Source organism: Lathyrus oleraceus, chromosome 3 (assembly GCF_024323335.1).
Source record: "Lathyrus oleraceus cultivar Zhongwan6 chromosome 3, CAAS_Psat_ZW6_1.0, whole genome shotgun sequence".
NCBI classification, from domain to species: domain Eukaryota; kingdom Viridiplantae; phylum Streptophyta; class Magnoliopsida; order Fabales; family Fabaceae; genus Lathyrus; species Lathyrus oleraceus.
Window position 1 is genome coordinate 128,241,989 of NC_066581.1, and position 18,989 is coordinate 128,260,977.

An 18,989-nucleotide genomic window follows, 5' to 3' on the forward strand; every position below is an offset into this window, starting at 1 on the left:
CTCCAATACAACACATCTATCATATCCCACAACCATTCATCTATTTGATTGTTTTAAACAAATAAATAAAATAGAAAGTCACTATTTCTTTTAAAAAACTTGCTAATTATTATGGGAAAGAGAGGGTTTTAAAAATTGTTCCGCAACCGCGAAAACGACTTCGTTAAAATGATTTTTTAATATTAAAAATAATAAATTATGATTAATTCACACCGCAACGATTGTGATGAATGTCGCGATATCTATACGGATCGAAATCATGAAAGTATTTACACGATCGTTATATCTATACAGATCGAAATCGTGAAAGTCTTTACACGACCGTTACAGTTTCTTAACACCTTCGGAAAGAGTATCATCTCTATATAGCAAAGTGATATTTATATAATTAAAGTATAACTTAAAATACATACACTGACTCATTCATTTTGTAAACCATGGTTTTGCAAGAAAACATTCCTGTTCCACACTTTGTTCTATTTCCTTTCATAGCACAAGGTCACATTATTCCAATGATAGACATAGCTAAACTCTTAGCACAACATGGAGCCATTGTTACCATTTTCACTACACCCAAAAATGCATCACGCTTTACTTCTGTTCTTTCTCGTGCTGTTTCCTCTGGCCTTCAAATCAATCTTGTAACTCTCAATTTTCCATCAGAACAAGCTGGATTACCAGATGGTTGTGAGAATTTCGACATGGTTGATATTTCAAAAGATATCATGTATAGTCTTTTTCATGCAGTTTCCTTGCTTCACAAATCAGCAGAGGAACTGTTTGATAAACTGTTACCAAAACCAAATTGCATTATCTCTGATTTTTGCATACCTTGGACTTGTCAATTAGCTGAAAAACATCAAATTCCAAGGATCTCATTCCATGGTTTCTCTTGCTTCTGTCTCCATTGCGTTCTCAAGGTACACTCTTCAAAGATTCTTGAAAGCGTAACTTCTGATTCCGAGTATTTCACTGTTCCTGGCATACCTCACAATATTCAAGTCACCAAAGAGCAAATCCCAGTAGCAATGGAGGAAGAGCTTTTGAAGAAAATGCATGAAGCTGAAATGAAATCATATGGTGAAATCATAAACACTTTTGAAGAACTGGAGAAAGAATATGTTAATGATTATAAAAAAGAAAGAAATGATAAGGTTTGGTGCGTTGGTCCTGTTTCGCTTTGCAACAAAGATGATTTAGATAAGGCTGAAAGAGGTAACATAGCTTCCATAAGTGAACAAAATTGTTTAAAGTTTTTAGATTTGTATAAACCAAAATCTGTTGTTTATGTTTGCCTTGGAAGTTTATGCAACTTAGCTTCTTCACAACTTGTTGAATTGGCTTTGGGATTAGAAGAAACCAAAATGCCATTTATTTGGGTGATTAGGGATGGAACTAATAAAACTCAAGAGTTGGAAAAATGGATTAGTGATGAAAAGTTTGAGGAAAGGAACAAAGGGAGAGGCCTCATAATTAGAGGATGGGCCCCACAAATGGTGATATTATCTCATCCTTCAATTGGTGGATTCTTAACACACTGTGGTTGGAATTCAACACTGGAAGGGATAAGTGTTGGTGTTCCAATGGTAACTTGGCCATTATTTGGTGACCAATTTCTGAATGAGAAGCTTGTGACTCAAGTTTTGAAGATTGGAGTGAGTCTTGGTGTGAAGGTTGTAATGGAGTTTGGTGAGGAAGAGAAGTTAGGTATTGTTGTGAAGAAGGAAAGTATAAAGGAGACAATATGTAATGTGATGGATGAAGGAGATGAAGAAAGTAAAGAGAGAAGAGAAAGGGTTAGTGAATTAAGTGAGATTGGTAAGAAAGCTATTGAAAAAGATGGATCTTCTTATATTAATATGGCCTTGCTTATTCAAGATATCATACAGCTACAATCAAAACACAAAAGTTGAGACATGAAGAGACATTCAATTTATAAGATTTGTCATTTTGATGTCATCATTTGTTTTCTTGTTCTATCATTGTATATGTGTGTTTTTAAACCAAAAAAAAATGAAATTGTCTAAAAACAAGGTGTTCCTTGTATGTATGTTTTTTATCATGAAATTATAAACGAATGTATTAAATTTACTCCACAAACATTAGATAATAAAAATGAAGATCAATATAGCTGCTCACTAATACCTCTTGATTCATCTCTAGTTGCAATTATTTGCTAGACAAGTTATGCTAGATTGCACTAGCTCTACTTGATTCTATGGTCATTAATTTGTTAGATGAGTTACAGGTTGTTTACTTGTTAGAGTTAGTAAGTCTGTGGTTATTGCTATTAAATGGACTCTACCGAAAAATTAGAGTGGTTTTCTAACAAAAGGGCTTTCTTTTTGCTGTAGGTGCTTTTCTAAAATTACGTGCATTAAGAGTATTTTATTTAAAATATTAATCGCTTTTAATTTTCTGCATAAATACCCTACATTTAAATCAAATCCTTGTTTTAGAACTCAAATCTGACTTTGATATCACTAACTTGTGTCATTGGGGCACAAGTTAAGAGATAAATATAGAAACAAATTTTTGGAAATTGTATATTGAATTTATTACAAATTTATAATTAATAATTTTATTTATTTTTTCAAAACAAATTTTTTATTTGTGGGTTTTTTAACATGTGTCCTTGGGCACAAGTTAGCTTTATCCTATCACTTATTATTAAAGTGACATTAAATATAAGAGAGGAGTGGAATGTGATATAAAAACTTGTTAGAGACTTTGAAAAATAAATCAGTTGTAATGTTGATTTTAAGAAGATGAGTAGAAGATGATGAGAAAAATAATTAAATAAAGACAAAAAATAAAGAGATAAGAGATTAAAAAAAACAACCAAATTTTATCTTTGTTCTATCTAAAATCAAATCACAAAATTTTTACAACATTTATCATAAGTTTGACATGCAAACTTTATATCAATAGATTAGAGATCAAGGGAATAACTTCTCTTGGATTGCAACTATAACTTGAAAATTTAGCAGTGGATACACGAGAAACTCTCAATACTAAAAAAATTTAACCGAGTATGAAAAATATTATAGCAAGGTGAAATTAGAGAAGAAAGAGTTTTCTAAAAGCTTGTGTGTTATTCAAATTAGCACAAGATCTCCTTTTATAATAGAGAACTTAGACATTTTAGAAAAGGCCCAAATCTTGACTATTATAGATTATCTAAAGATCGTAATTGATTATGACCTAGAAAATCAAAAAATGTTCTCTTAGATCCAAAGTATAATTGATCGGAAAAATAGCAAGTGTACTATTTTTACCGATGTAGTAATAAGGAGTTTTATTTCCAAGTATCGATCTCAAGGATTGCGTAGGAAATACTTATTTTAAATTGATTCTATCAGAACAAAAAGATAATGGTTTGGTTGTTTTGAAATAGTAAACACAAAAGTAGTAAAAATAATTGATTAAGATAAAAGATGCTAGGGTGAGTGGTTGAGTTAACCGGTTATGAATTCAGTCCCGATTTCCTTAATACATATGAAACATTCAATCACTTAACCTTAGAATGTCCTCTTAAGTCCTTAAGGAAGAAACTATTAAACTACCAATTCTTACTCAAATGTCCATTCAATTAATCATTGGTTTTAATCATACAAAATATCAAGGTTTACGGTGATTTACGAAAGTTACTAGTCCTAGATGATGCATTCATAAACCCAATTGTGTGAAAACCCTACCAATCACAATCCTGTTATTGGAAGTCATAGATTAATTTGTATTTGTCCGATACAAAAACATAATAACATCACACAATTGAATTGAAATACGTAACATAGTAATCAAGAAATCATTGGTTCAAATTCATAGCATACGATAACATCAGAACCACCCCCTAGCATCAGGGGGTTTAGCCTCTCATAGTACTTAAAGAACTCATAAAGTAAAGATTAGACATTACAAAGAATTAGGAGAGTTTGATCTTCAATGGTTGATACCCTTGAATCTCGTTGTCTTCAAATCCGTCGTATTCGCTATCTTCTCCAATGCAATGCTTTCGTTCGTCTGTCAAAAGGTGCCTTCTTCTTTCTCTTCCAAGCCTTCTTATAGCTTCAGATGCATCTCTTCCAAGCAAAAGGTCCAAACTACCCTTAATGAGGAGATTCGGTTCACAAAGCAAAAATTAGGTTTTCCAAGCTGCGTCCAATCAACACGGCCGTGTGTCACCACACGGGTGGCCGTGTTGTTCTCCCTAATTAATTATTTTCAGCACAAGCTACAGAGGCAACAACACGGGCCGTGTTCCTCCACACGGGTGCCCGTGTTAATGCACTATTTTAATCAACACGACCATGTGGTGACACACGGGTGCCCGTGTTGATCTCTGTTTTTCTTCTCCTCTTTTGCTCTGCCTGATCAACAACACGGGCAGTGTTGTGGCACACGGGTGCCCGTGTTGACCTGTTATTTCTTCATATTTTTGCCTTTCAGAGTGTCCATAACTTCACCATTCTTGCTTTTAAACCTGTGCAATGGCCTGTAACAATGACACTACCAAACGAAGCATAAACGAGATCTTTTTGACATAAACTTGTAATCGAATGCAATGCGATACCAAACCAACAAAACATGATAAATGACTCCAAAGCAACTAAAAACAAACATAAATCTTACCAAAGTGATGACAATATGTCGGATTAACGGCGGGAATTCAATGGAAATGGTGACCGATCACAACCCCAAACTTGTCTCAGTGCTTGTCCTCAAGTGATGTATTGAGTCCACACAAAGGTCACCCCCGAATTCATTTTCCACAATAAAACCTAGTCTTTCTCCATTTGTGTTCTTCCTTTCCAATCGAGTTTCAGGTCTCTCCGATTCAGGCAATTTACCATATTTCCACATCAGAAACCTCTTCACCTGCAAGCTTTTCACACACTCACAATATCTCTCAGGGTTAGGTGTGTACACTCACAGCACAGTATGCAATACCAATCTCTTAACTTTGAATACATTCTAATGTCACTACCACAGCAGATTCCACACACTTTTCGAGGTCTTTTTAGGTTGTAACGGGGCTTGGGTACGGTGGGATAAACAAAAAAAATTGGATAACAAAGGGTTTTGAACTCGGTAGTCATGTTGTGTGATTTTTCTTTCTCTTTTTCTCGTGCATCACTTATACTCTGGGGGTTAATTTCACTCTTTTGACTCTTTTTCTACTCAAATTTTCTGAGCATTTTATATGTGTTAGAGTCTTAAGTCTCGGCAAGTGCATTTTTTTTTCTTTTGTTTTTCTTTTCTCTTTTTTTTTCTTTTTTTTCTTTTAAAGAAAATACATACTATTTTTCTTTTTGTATGATCTCTTATTATGCACTTGCTTCTCTTTCAAGATTTCCACCCCAAACTTAGTTTTATTGCACATCTCTCGCAATTCACACAATCATACCGAGTTATGAAACAAAAGGAAATGAATGATTAAAAATTAACATGGGGTTTATGATGAATAATGCTTAAAACTTAACCTGGGGTTTACGATGAATAAAATGGCTAAGGCTCAACGGGGTTTACGAAGGGAAACATACAGATAGGGATGGTTAGAAAGGCCCTGGCTAAACAAACAACTTGCCTCAGTGTGTGTTGTCATGTTGTGACGTGTCAACAGGACATACGCAAAATCAGAGTGATAAAGTCATACCTGGATGAACTCTCATGTTGATATTTCGTGTTTGCCTTTTTGTGATCTCACCATGTTGGTTAGCTTGCAAGCGCTGAAGTCTCCTCGTGTTATGTGGTTCTTTTCTGACTTGGTCTTTCCATACCGCTCTCTTGGTCCGGTGTCCCCAAATTGTGTCCGACTTTTTTTCTCAAGGTTGCATCAACTTCCGGGGTGCCTTATCAGCCTAAGTTTGAGGGGTGTCTTTCATCCACTACCATTTATCTCGGATTCGTCCAACCATTTCTCATCACTCTGTACATACAAGTCAACAACGAAAACAAACAAAAACAATACGACGACAACAAAAACAAAAGCAATGGAAATAAAACATAAAAGGAAAAACCCCCCCACACCTGAACTAAACATTGACCTCAATGTTTAAATCCAGATACAAAGGACTCACAGCGACTACTGTTGGTTTACTGCACTTGTGTGGTTTCCTTCCATTTGGAGGTGTGGTGACACACGGGTGCTCGTGTTGATCTCTGTTTTTCTTCTCCTCTTTTGCTCTGCCTGATCAATAACACGGGCAGTGTTGTGGCACACGGGTGCCCGTGTTGACCTGCTGTTTCTTCATATTTTTGCCTTTCAGAGTGTCCATAACTTCACCATTCTTGCTTTTAAACCTGTGCAATGGCCTGTAACAATGACACTACCAAACGAAGCATAAACGAGATCTTTTTGACATAAACTTGTAATCGAATGCAATGCGATACCAAACCAACAAAACATGATAAATGACTCCAAAGCAACTAAAAACAAACATAAATCTTACCAAAGTGATGACAATATGTCGGATTAACGGCGGGAATTCAATGGAAATGGTGACCGATCACAACCCCAAACTTGTCTCATTGCTTGTCCTCAAGTGATGTATTGAGTCCACACAAAGGTCACCCCCGAATTCATTTTCCACAATACAACCTAGTCTTTCTCCATTTGTGTTCTTCCTTTCCAATCGAGTTTCAAGTCTCTCCGATTCAGGCAATTTACCATATTTCCACATCAGAAACCTCTTCACCTGCAAGCTTTTCACACACTCACAATATCTCTCAGGGTTAGGTGTGTACACTCACAACACAGTATGCAATACCAATCTCTTAACTTTGAATACATTCTAATGTCACTACCACAGCAGATTCCACACACTTTTCGAGGTCTTTTTAGGTTGTAACGGGGCTTGGGTACGGTGGGATAAACAAAAAAAATTGGATAACAAAGAGTTTTGAACTCGGTAGTCATGTTGTGTGATTTTTCTTTCTCTTTTTCTCGTGCATCACTTATACTCTGGGGGTTAATTTCACTCTTTTGACTCTTTTTCTACTCAAATTTTCTGAGCATTTTATATGTGTTAGAGTCTTAAGTCTCGGCAAGTGCATTTTTTTTTCTTTTTTTTTTTTCTTTTCTCTTTTTTTTTTCTTTTTTTTCTTTTAAAGAAAATACATACTATTTTTCTTTTTGTATGATCTCTTATTATGCACTTGCTTCTCTTTCAAGATTTCCACCCCAAACTTAGTTTTATTGCACATCTCTCGCAATTCACACAATCATACCGAGTTATGAAACAAAAGGAAATGAATGATTAAAAATTAACATGGGGTTTATGATGAATAATGCTTAAAACTTAACCTGGGGTTTACGATGAATAAAATGGCTAAGGCTCAACGGGGTTTACGAAGGGAAACATACAGATAGGGATGGTTAGAAAGACCCTGGCTAAACAAACAACTTGCCTCAGTGTGTGTTGTCATGTTGTGACGTGTCAACAGGACATACGCAAAATCAGAGTGATAAAGTCATACCTGGCTGAACTCTCATGTTGATATTTCGTGTTTGCCTTTTTGTGATCTCACCATGTTGGTTAGCTTGCAAGCGCTGAAGTCTCCTCGTGTTATGTGGTTCTTTTCTGACTTGGTCTTTCCATACCGCTCTCTTGGTCCGGTGTCCCCAAATTGTGTCCGACTTTTTTTCTCAAGGTTGCATCAACTTCCGGGGTGCCTTATCAGCCTAAGTTTGAGGGGTGTCTTTCATCCACTACCATTTATCTCGGATTCGTCCAACCATTTCTCATCACTCTGTACATACAAGTCAACAACGAAAACAAACAAAAACAATACGACGACAACAAAAACAAAAGCAATGGAAATAAAACATAAAAGGAAAAACCCCCCCACACCTGAACTAAACATTGACCTCAATGTTTAAATCCAGATACAAAGGACTCACAGCGACTACTGTTGGTTTACTGCACTTGTGTGGTTTCCTTCCATTTGGAGGTGTTTGTGACTTTGCCCTTTTAATTCTCCTCCTCCCCTACACAAAATTTTAGCACACACAAAGAAAAAGAAAAAGAAAATAAATTAGAAATCAAACGCGTGGGTTGCCTCCCACGAAGCGCTTCGTTTAACGTCGCATGGTGTTGTAATACCCCAAAATTTACCCTTCATTTTTCATGAAAAAAAAATGAAAAAAAAAGAAGTTAAAAATTAATAAATAAATAAAATTAATTAAATAAATAAATAAAATATAACAAATTTTTTTGGACTTGGGTCTCCCTCATTTGAGCCCACTACCCACGAAAATCAGTCTATAAATACTGAAGTTTCAGTAGAGGAAAACAGACTTGGAGTTACACTGGGAGATTCACTGGAGAAAGATTTTGAGAGAAGGAAACCTAGGAACTACTCTGCAGCGACCTTCAGGCAGCCCTGAGAAGTTCACTCCGCCTCACATAAACCTTAAAGATTGTTTTGTAAACCTCACGGGTGCAACTCAATTTCAATCAATCTCTTCAATCAGGTTTGCCCTATATCCATCATCTTTATGCCTTTAATTTGAATGCTCTAAATGTATGAGGTATTATGGGTGAATTTGATACCCTTTTGATGCATGTCTTTTTTTGTGAATTTTAATGGCATGATTCATGTGGTTATATTTTGATTTGGGGGCAACCCTTGATTACCCTATTTTTTTGTCTCTAACCTGTTTGTTGAGTTTTTGTGAGGGCTCACATGACTTTTGCAGGGATAACTTGCGTGGTTTTCCACTTTATTTGTGGGATACCCCTGGAGGTTTCATTCCGATTACCTGTACTGAGTCACCTTTCTTTGATGGCATTAGCTTGGGAGATCCCTGGGTTTCTTAATCCTTTAATTGCTGTAACTTCGGATCTTTATCCGTGTGGTAATTTTTTCCTTTTCTCGTACTTTATCGCTTTCTTAGCTGGAAGACCTCGATAGGAGGCAATGTTTGAGCCCCTTGGTGGCATTTTACTTTGAGATACATGTTTTGTGTTTTGTATTCATATCCCCACATGTAGCGCGGTTCCTTCGTCAAGGACTGCCTGTTTGCCCTCGAGCATCCCAAACCCTAAAACCCAAAGCAACACGTTTACTCCTTCTACTACAGGCGAGTAAGTCTCCAAAGGTCGAGCATCCGGTAGATTGCGTAGTGACGTCGTTCGTCCAAAACCCAATCCACAACCCCGTAGTTAGCCGAACTACGGCTTGCTCTGATTCTCATTCCAGATGAGATACGTAGGCATAAGACGCGATGTCTTAGCGAGCACACATCCCCCAACCCATAGGTCAGCCGAGCTACGAAGACTATGATTCTCATATTCAGATGAGATACGTATGCAGTGGATGCGACATCCGCGCGAGTCATTTCTCTTAACCTTTTTAGTAAATAAACACATTAGGTAAACCCATACCCTTTAGACAAAAACCACAAAAGTGGATCTCGTAGAGTACTATGGATGCGTAGGGGTGCTAATACCTTCCCTTCGCATAACCGACTCCCGAACCCAAGATTTGGTTGCGAGACCCCGTCTTGTCCTTTCCTTTTTCAGGTTTACTTCGAGCGTTTCCTTTCCCTCCTTTGGGATGAATAACGCACGGTGGCGACTCTTCTGTCTTTTTCTTTCGCCGGTTGTTTTTTCGCGCACTGTATTTTTCAGGTTGCGATAGCTGGCGACTTTGCTGGGGAGTTAAGAAGTTGACCTCTTGCTGGTCCATCTTCCCTAAGAGAGTCCCTCCTAGCTTTTGTGATTTCTTGTTCATTGGGTGTTCATGCTTTTGTACATTTATTTACTTACTTACTTGCATTCATCTGCTGTATCTGTTGGAGCTGTTGTTTGTTTGTTGGGATGGGATGTTCTACGAGAGATAAGCCCATTACCCAAGCTTGAGTGCACACACAGGTTTTAGAGTGGATGATCATGAGGCTTGCGTGACATGTTGCTACGTTAAGTCGTTCGTGAAGAAACACACCCAGACGAGGTTTCTCTTGGATATATTATGTCCTACGGATGTTCCGTAACGACATGATGCTCCTTTAGAAATCGTCAACTCTGGTGACCATTTCCCGAGAACTCAGTCGAGGCCTCTCCTCCGAGACGTGATTATGTTAGCTCTGGTGGGCGCATTCTCGCTGATCAATCCGAGGACCCCGAGACTGGGAACTTGCTTTAGGATGTCCTGTTGAGGGGAGTCAGTGGAGGTCTTTTATCCCGTAATAATGCCAAACCTTCAGTGGTAAACGTATTATTCGCGACTGAAGGGCTGAAGTTGACGAACTTCTGTTCTTAGAACCTACCAGTGAGGGGCGGGCTAAATTCAGGAAACCTTAACCTCCAACCAACCCGGTTTTCTGGAGCAGAGCTTTGATCTTGTATTATATTCCTCAGTGGTTTTCTCTTCAGACAATGTAACCCGACAGATGTTCAAGCAGATACAACAATCCTGATTGACATGCCACTGCATTGCATTCACATCATCACATCATTTGCATTCATATCATTTAACACATGTTTATCCATTTCAAGGGGGTTTACTGAAGGTGAGAAAAACAAGAAAGGGGGGGTTTGAATTGTTTGGAAAATAAGCGCTTTTTCAAAATGAAAATCACACAAGGATTTTTATACTGGTTCGCTTATAACACAAAGCTACTCCAGTCCACCCGGCCAAGGTGATTTCGCCTTCAACAAGGACTTAATCCACTAATCTTGAAAGATTGATTACAAACAACGTCTAAGAGAAAGATCTCTTAGTCCTCTCAAGTATACAGACTACACAGAGTCACTTGAGGAAATACAACAAAGATAAAAACTTATGTAATCTAGAGTGCTTCTAAGATAAGCAAATATTACAACAGAAAGAACAAAGTGTTTAACGTTTCAAGCAAAAGCTTTGTGAAATGTTGAGAGAGATGAAGATTGTTTGTATGCTTGCTTTCTCTAACCTCTCAAAATTGATGTTTCAGTAAAATCTTGTGATGTTGTACTTGTGTCTCTCAATGTTGATTTGCAGTCCTTTATATAGAAGAGGAGGATCCGTTGAAAAATCATAGCAGGTAATGACTCTTGAATAATAATTAGTGCCATAACTTATGTTGCTTGTTGCCAAAGCAACTTTCTCTTCTTGAATGACTACTTTCCAAAAATAGTTCCTATTCATTTGAATTTGGAGTTAACGTCTCTTTCAGTATTAGGAAGTCCATTTCCATAACTTTACTTGAAGTTAACGTTACTCTTCCTTATTTAGCAATTCCATAATCAAGGTCTTCGTGTTTCTGGAGATCTTGGAATCTTGCTATCTAACTTCTGATTTCTTTTGAGTTCTGATGGTTTCTTCAGATAGCGCTAAGAACTTCTGGAGTTTGACATACCGTTGTCCAGAATCAGAACTTCTAGAGCGTACTTCTTGTTCAGATGCTTCTGATATTTCGCTGTTTTGCTCAGAGTTAGACTTTCTTGAACGTGTTTCTACTTCAGATGCTTCTGGTCTTCTGATAATTTGTATCTGATATGATTCTGTATCTGATGATTTCTTCCTTCTTTCCTTAGAACCCTGCACACTTAGAAACTTTTCGTTAGGGTGCCATTTTTGGTTTCATCCTTTGTTATCATCAAAATCATGGAATCTGTTGAAGAACAATTTTTGTTCTTACAATCTCCCCCTTTTTGATGATGACAAAACAAACTTAATTAGCAGATGAAACATAAACAATATCAGATCAGATAGACAAGAGCTCCCCCTGAGATAGGCTAGGGAGTTCAGAAGTTCTTACCAGAGCTTCCAAGCAATGAGGTTTCTTGATACCTTCTGCAATTTCTTAAGTCTAATGTTAGATAAAATTTATTTTTAAGAAAAATATGTTGCAGAGTGCTTAAGGTATTTAGACAGTATTTTCATCAGAGCTATTAATGACTTTTCCCCCTTTTTGTCAGAATCAAAAAGACATAGCGAAAAGAAAAATAATTCAAGAGAAAAACATTGTATTCAGATAAAAAGCAACAGAGGCAAAAGGAACAAGTAAACATCAGAAACAAAGAAAGCAAAGCAACAAAATCCTAAGTGCCTAAGGGTTGGGAGGCGGAGGCATTCTCTGAAGCAATAGAGCCAGCATGTTCTGAATGTTGTCGTTGACAGAGTCTTGTTTATCCATTCTGGCACGGAGTTCCTGCTGATCTTTCTTAAGTTCTTCCAGCGTTTGGAGAACCATAGGAACAACAGATGAGGACTCCCCCTGAGTCAGAGCCTGATGTGCTTCAGCAGCGGCCTTTGCTTCAGCTTCGACAGCAGCTTGTGCCTCAGCTTCGGCAGCAGCAGCAGCATCAGCCAGAGCTTTAGCTTTAGCTTCCTTTGCCCTTTCTTCCTCTAGCCTTCTAGCTTCTTCTTCAGCTTCCTTTGCCAATCTCTCTTCCTCTAGCCTTCTAGCTTCAGCTTCTCTTGCAAGTCTTTCCTGGAGTCTTGCCTCAGCATCTCTGATGTAGCCATTTCTGACTTGTTCAGAGATGTTCTTCAGTCTAAAAGCCTCAGAGGTCATCCAGCCAATGACTCTGTTCCAGTGTGTCCTTACAGAGTCAGGATCATCACTGACTTCAGAGTTAATGGTCAGAGACTTGACCTTTTGTACTAAAGCCCCTGCGACCAGCATTATGGCTTCCTCAAGGGTAGGTACAGAAAGGTTAGGTTCAGAGGTTTGAGGTGGAGAGGTTGAAGGGCTGAGGTTGAGTGTTAGAGGTTCAGGTTCTTCTTCAGGTTGAGGTTCAGATCTTTGGGGTGAAGCGTAAAGAGGGTTTAAGTCTAATGTTAGAGGTTCAGTTTCAGCTTCAGGTTCAGGTTCAGTGGAGGTGTTTGGAGGGGTGGTATCAGAGGTGTGGAGGTCAGAGGGTTGAGTTTCAGAAGGTTGGTCTTCAGAAGTAATGTTGGTTGTTTGTTCTGGGGGAGGTGAAGTTGCTTCAGATTGTGTTGGTTGTTGTGAAGCAAGGTTTTGAGCCTGCATTTGGGCTAAGGTTGGAGAGTTAGGGTCAGAGTATTCTTGGTCAGAGGAGAGTTCAAGGTATGGAGGTGATTCTGGGGCTGAAGATGATGAAGAGGAAGTGGTTTGGTTCATTTCTTCAGAACGTGGTAAAGATGTTTGGGCAAGATTGATTTGAGGTGGAGGTAGTGAGGTTCTGGTTGTAGAAGGTGGGGTTTCAGAGGTTGTGTATATGGGTGGTGTTGGGAGAGGGTTAGAAGAAGCCATAAGTTGTTCAGAGGGAAAAGAGGGAGCAGACGTACCAGTAGTTTCTTGCAGAGGCGCTGGAGATCTGGTTCTAGAAGTTTCTCCTATTCTTGCTCTCTTTGCCTTTGAAGACTTATTCTTAGGGGGACCTCTTTTGAATCTGACAAAGTCTTCTTCTGAATCTAGACAATCGTCCAATCTGAAATCAGATATGTCGACTCCTTCATCCTTCAGACGTTGCATGTAGTGGAGGATTGCATCTACAGGTTCATTCTTGAAGAACCTTGCAAGACCATGGGACAGCTTCCTCTGATCTTTCAAGGCATCCCAGGAGGTGTCCATAGTGGGTCTGACTTGAATTTTCTTCAGAATTCCCATGCTTTTCAGATTTCTGGCGTTCAGAGGCTTTCCAGTATCTATCGCCAGATATTCCATCAGCCTGTTCTTCTCCAGATGATCTACCAACCCATTCTCAATGAAAACATCAGATATAAGCCTTCCCAGAGGGATGTAGGATCTGGGTTTCATGTTGTTTCTTGTCTCCCTTACAGATTCTCTGAGATATCTGAAGAGAAGTGCAGGAAGGCAGAGCTTTACACCCTTGTGAATGCAATAAAGAATGCACTTCTGATCTGCATTGATGTAGTCAGAGGAGTTTGATGCTGGGCGATGATGAATGGTTCCCAGAATGATCTTGAGCCATACTCTGAGGTTCTGATGAAGCTCTTTGTTCTTTGAAGGATTTCCTTCAGTGTTGAGTTTGAAGATGGTTGGATTGATTACTTCAGCAATGCGCTTTGACCTAGGGTTGATGTTGTAAATCCTTTTTCCTCCAGTTTTCTCCATGTTTAGTAAAGAAGCAATTGACTTTTCAGTAATTACTATCTTTACCCCTAATACGAAGGAGACGATGAAGTGGTCATCAGCATCAGCAAATCTCCAGAATTCTTTGATGAGATTTGGGTAAACAGGGCCATAAAGCCTTTGGAAGTAGTTTTCCCACCCTTGTATACGGAGTTCTTCAGTAAGATCTACTCCATTTCTCCTCATGTTGTCGAAGTCCACCAGTGTTTCACATAACACATCTAGGCCCTCAAAGGGAGTTGCTAGGTTAATGTGAGGTTGACGATCAAGAATATGGGGTTCCTTGTACACTGGAGTAATGGAAACGCCTGTAACCGTTGGAGTTGGAATGCTTGAACTTTGGGCAGTGGTGTTGGATTCCATTTGCTGAGAAAAGTTGAAAACTTGTTGTTGTTGAGCATCCATAGTTGATGAAGAAGAAGGTGAAGATGAAGTGTTTGCAAAAATGCTTCAGAGAGGGTTTGGGAGTGAGTGAGAGTGATAGTGTGTGAAATGTGAGAAAAAGTGTTTAAATACCCTAAACGAAAACACATGCAAAACGACACACTATTCAGCGTTAGCACAAAGCACAAGTTAGCACGCTTGGGGGAAAATGATTAAGGCTCATTAATGAATGTCTAATCCCAACAGTATGCACACTGCTCGAGGAGATCTCAAACGTTTCCCTTTGATTTTCTTCTGGACAGCTGTCTAGAAGTTCTAGGGTTAGACGCTAAGTGCTCCACGTGTTGATGTATCTGATCTTCAGGAATACCAAAGGATTGGTTCCTGGAGATTTCTAACTCAGATATCTTCTTAACTGGTAGAAGTATCAGAGTCAGAGGCAGAAACACATTTGTTTATGTCAGAGTCTCATTTTACATCTTCAGAGCCACACTTCATTCAGGGCAATTTCGAATGTTCAGATTTTCTAAGATAAAAAGAAATCTATCTTCAGCTAGAGGCTTAGTAAAGATATCTGCCCATTGATGATCTGTATCAATGAACTTCAATGTTACTATCCCTTTCTGAACATAGTCTCTGATAAAATGATGTTTTATTTCAATGTGTTTAGCTCTGGAATGTAGAATGGGATTCTTACTTAGACAAATGGCAGCAGTATTATCACAGAAGATAGGAATGTTACTCTCAAAGATTTGCATATCTTCTAACTGATGCTTCATCCAGAGCATCTGAGTTGTGCACAGTGATGCTGAGATATATTCTGCTTCTGCAGTTGATAGAGCGATAGTTGACTGTCTTTTGCTAGCCCAGGATATTAGATTGTTTCCCAGAAGCTGGCAATTTCCAGATGTGCTTTTTCATTCTAGTCTATCTCCTGCATAATCTGCATCACAGTAACCAGAAAGTCTATACTCTGATGTTTTCTTATACATCAGGCCCAGGTTAGGAGTTCCTTTCAGATACTTGAGAATTCTCTTAACTGCTGTTAAATGAGATTCTCTAGGATCTGATTGGAATCTGGCACAGAGACAGACACTAAAGAGAATATCAGGACGAGTAGTAGTCAGATAGAGAAGAGAGCCTATCATACCTCGATAGAGCTTCTGACAAACCTTTGCGCTTACTTCTTCCTTTTCAAGAATGCATGTTGGATGCATTGGAGTCTTTGCAGAGTTGCAGTCAGCCATGTCAAATTTCTTCAGAACATCTTTAATATATTTGCTTTGATGAACATATGTAACTTCTGAAGTTTGGTTAATTTGAATTCCCAGAAAGAACTTTAGTTCTTGCATTAAGCTCATTTCAAATTCTGCCTGCATTAACTTAGAAAATTCTTGACAAACAGAGGCGTTAACTGAACCAAAAATAATATCATCAACGTATCTCTGGCATATCATGAGATCATTGTTAAGGTTCTTACAGAAAAGTGTGGAGTCAACTTTCCCTCTGATAAAATTGTGTTCCAGAAGAAAATTGCTTAAACGTTCATACCAAGCTCTGGGAGCTTGTTTAAGTCCATATAAAGATTTTTTAAGTTTAAAAACATATTCTGGAAAATTTGGATTTTCAAAGCCTGGAGGTTGGTTGACATACACTTCTTCTGATATATAACCATTAAGGAATGCACTCTTGACATCCATTTGATATAATTTAATAGAATGGTTAATAGCAAAGGATACAAGAAGACGAATAGATTCTAACCTTGCGACTGGAGCAAAAGTTTCATTATAATCAATACCTTCTTGTTGACTATAACCTTGAGCTACCAGTCGAGCTTTGTTTCTGACGACTTCTCCTTTCTCATTCAGCTTGTTTCTGAATACCCATCTGGTTCCAATAACGTGAGTGCCTCTGGGCTTTGGAACAAGATCCCGGACATCATTCTTTGTGAATTGATCTAATTCTTCTTGCATGGATGAAACCCAGTCGTTATCTTGAAGTGCTTCATCACAAGACGTAGGCTCAATCAGAGACACTAGTCCCAGAGGAGTATCTTCAGAGGTCCTGAAGGTAGATCTGGTTCTAACTGGTTCGTCTTTATTTCCCAGAATCAAATCTTCAGATACATTGATACGACTTTTAACTTTCTTTGGGATTTCTGGAGATTTAATTTCTTCAGAGTTCTGAGTGACAGTTGCTTCTGGAGTTTTATCAGATCCTGCAAGAGTGATTTCTAAATCTGCAAAATTTTCAACTAGCTTTGACTTTTCAGGGTCAAGCTTATCATCAAATCTGACATGAATTGATTCTTCCACAATTTTGGTTTCTGTGTTGTATACTCTGTAGCCTTTAGAGCGTTCTGAGTATCCTAACATAATACCTTTCTGTGCTTTGGAATCGAACTTGTTCAGATGTTCTTTAGTGTTTAAGATAAAGCAAGAACATCCAAAAGGATGAAAATATGAAATGTTTGGTTTTCTTCCTTTACACAGTTCATAGGGAGTCTTTTCCAGAATAGGTCTTATAGAGATTCTATTCTGAATGTAACATGCTGTATTTACAGCTTCTGCCCAAAAGTGTTTTGCCACATTAGATTCATTGATCATGGTTCTGGCCATCTCTTGGAGTGTCCTATTCTTCCTCTCTACAACTCCATTTTGTTATGGAGTTCTAGGGCAGGAGAAATCATGGGATATTCCATTAGAGTCAAATAATTCCTCAAAATCTTTGTTTTCAAATTCTCCACCATGATCACTTCTGACTCTAATAATTTTAGAGTCAAATTCTTTTTGCACTTTGGAGCAGAAACTAGTGAATACAGAGTGAGACTCACTCTTGTGCTTTAGGAATTTCACCCATGTCCAGCGACTGTAATCATCAACAATGACTAGTCCATACTTCTTTCCATTGACTGATGTTGTTTTCACAGGACCAAATAAGTCAATGTGGAGAAGTTCCAGAGGCTTAGAGGTAGAAACAACATTTTTCTTTTTAAAGGTTGTTTTTGAAAATTTTCCTTTCTGACATGCTTCACACAGAGCATCTGAAGAAAACTTCAGTTTAGGTAGGCCTCTGACTAACTCGAGTTTATTTAGCTGAGAAAGTTTCCTCATGCTAATGTGGCCCAAGCGTCTATGCCACACCCATTGCTCTTCGTGAACAGTCATCAGACATTTGACATTTTGTTCTTTTAAATCAGAAAGATTGATTTTATAAATGTTGTTTTTCCTCTTGCCTGTGAATAGGACTGAACCATTGTTTTGATTTATGGCTTTACATGTTTTTTGATTAAAGATTACATCATAACCATTATCACTTAATTGACTTATGGATAATAAGTTATGCATTAATCCTTCTACATAAAGGACATCAGATATAGAGGGAAGAGTACCATTACCAATAGTTCCGGAGCCTCTGATCCTTCCTTTCTGATCTCCTCCGAAACCTACAAATCCAGCGTCTTTAAGTTCCAGACTTTGGAACATAGACTTTCTTCCCGTCATGTGTCGCGAGCATCCAGAGTCCAGGTACCATGACTGGTGTCTGAACTTTGCTGCATAGGATATCTGCAACATAAACAATCTTATCTTTCGGTACCCAGAATCTCTTGTGTCCTTTCGGATTAGTCTTCCCAGAGTTTCTTATAACTTTGGGTTTTCTAGCATTTTCAAATTTTTGTTCTTGTGTGTGTGTGTAGTGATATGAAAATGGAGATTTAAGTTGGTCACTAGAAGAAGTTTTAACTTCCTTAGGATCATACCCAATTGCCTTTTTATTGTTCTGACTGACTCCATAAATCATGGATGCCATAATACTCCTACCTATTCCATTTTTCAGAAATTCTTGAAAGGCTTCTTCGTATTCATAAATTAATTTATTTGAAGTTTGTGGTGCTTGAGACAACGCTTCTTCTAATTCTAAGCTTTTTCTTTTGGCTCCATCTCTTTCTAATGTTAAAGATCTGATTGTATCTTCCCGCTCTAGAATTGTCATCTCAAGCTTGCCACATTCTTCAAATTTTGCTTTAAAACAACCTTTTATGTTTTTAAGCTTTTGTTTTAATTTCTGATATGAGCTAAGAGTTTCTGACAAGCATGATTCTAGATCAGATCGAGAGAGTTCAGAAAATACCTCTTCAGATTCTTCATCTGAGCTGCTCCTAGATGTGGTAGCCATAAGTGCCACGTTGGCCTTTTCATCAGAGTCAGATTCTGATGACTCAGATTCACTATCATCCCAGGTAGCCATCAATCCTTTCTTTGTCCTGAAGGTATTTTTCTTGAAGCTTTCTTTTCTAGAATTATCTTTCTTTAGCTTGGGGCATTCATTCCTGTAGTGACCTGTTTCTTTACATTCATAACAAGTAATATCTTTGTTAGTTTTACCTTTTGAGGTTGATTCTGATCGATCCCCTCTGGGTCTTGGTCTTCTGAAGTTGTTGTTCCTCTTTTTCCAGAGTTGTTTAACTCTTCTGGTCAGGAGGGACAATTCTTCTTCATCATCAGAATCTTCTAGTTCAGAGTCATCAGTATCTTCAGTTTCTGCCTGGAGAGCT

The 18,989-nt window shown here is 38.1% G+C and overlaps 1 protein-coding gene across 1 annotated transcript; it reads left to right on the forward strand.

Moving 5' to 3' along the window:
- The first annotated feature begins 332 nt into the window (after positions 1–332).
- Positions 333–2,091, forward strand: LOC127125751 (UDP-glycosyltransferase 73C6). Its single transcript, XM_051054563.1, has one exon. The coding sequence runs from the start codon at positions 438–440 to the stop codon at positions 1,911–1,913; it is 1,476 nt and encodes a 491-aa protein (XP_050910520.1). The 5' UTR covers positions 333–437; the 3' UTR covers positions 1,914–2,091.
- Positions 2,092–18,989: the final 16,898 nt, after the last annotated feature.

What these genes read in the sequence shown, in the direction of transcription:
- LOC127125751 (XM_051054563.1), top strand. Translation starts at nt 438, where the DNA reads ATGGTTTTGCAAGAAAACATTCCTGTTCCACACTTTGTTCTATTTCCT.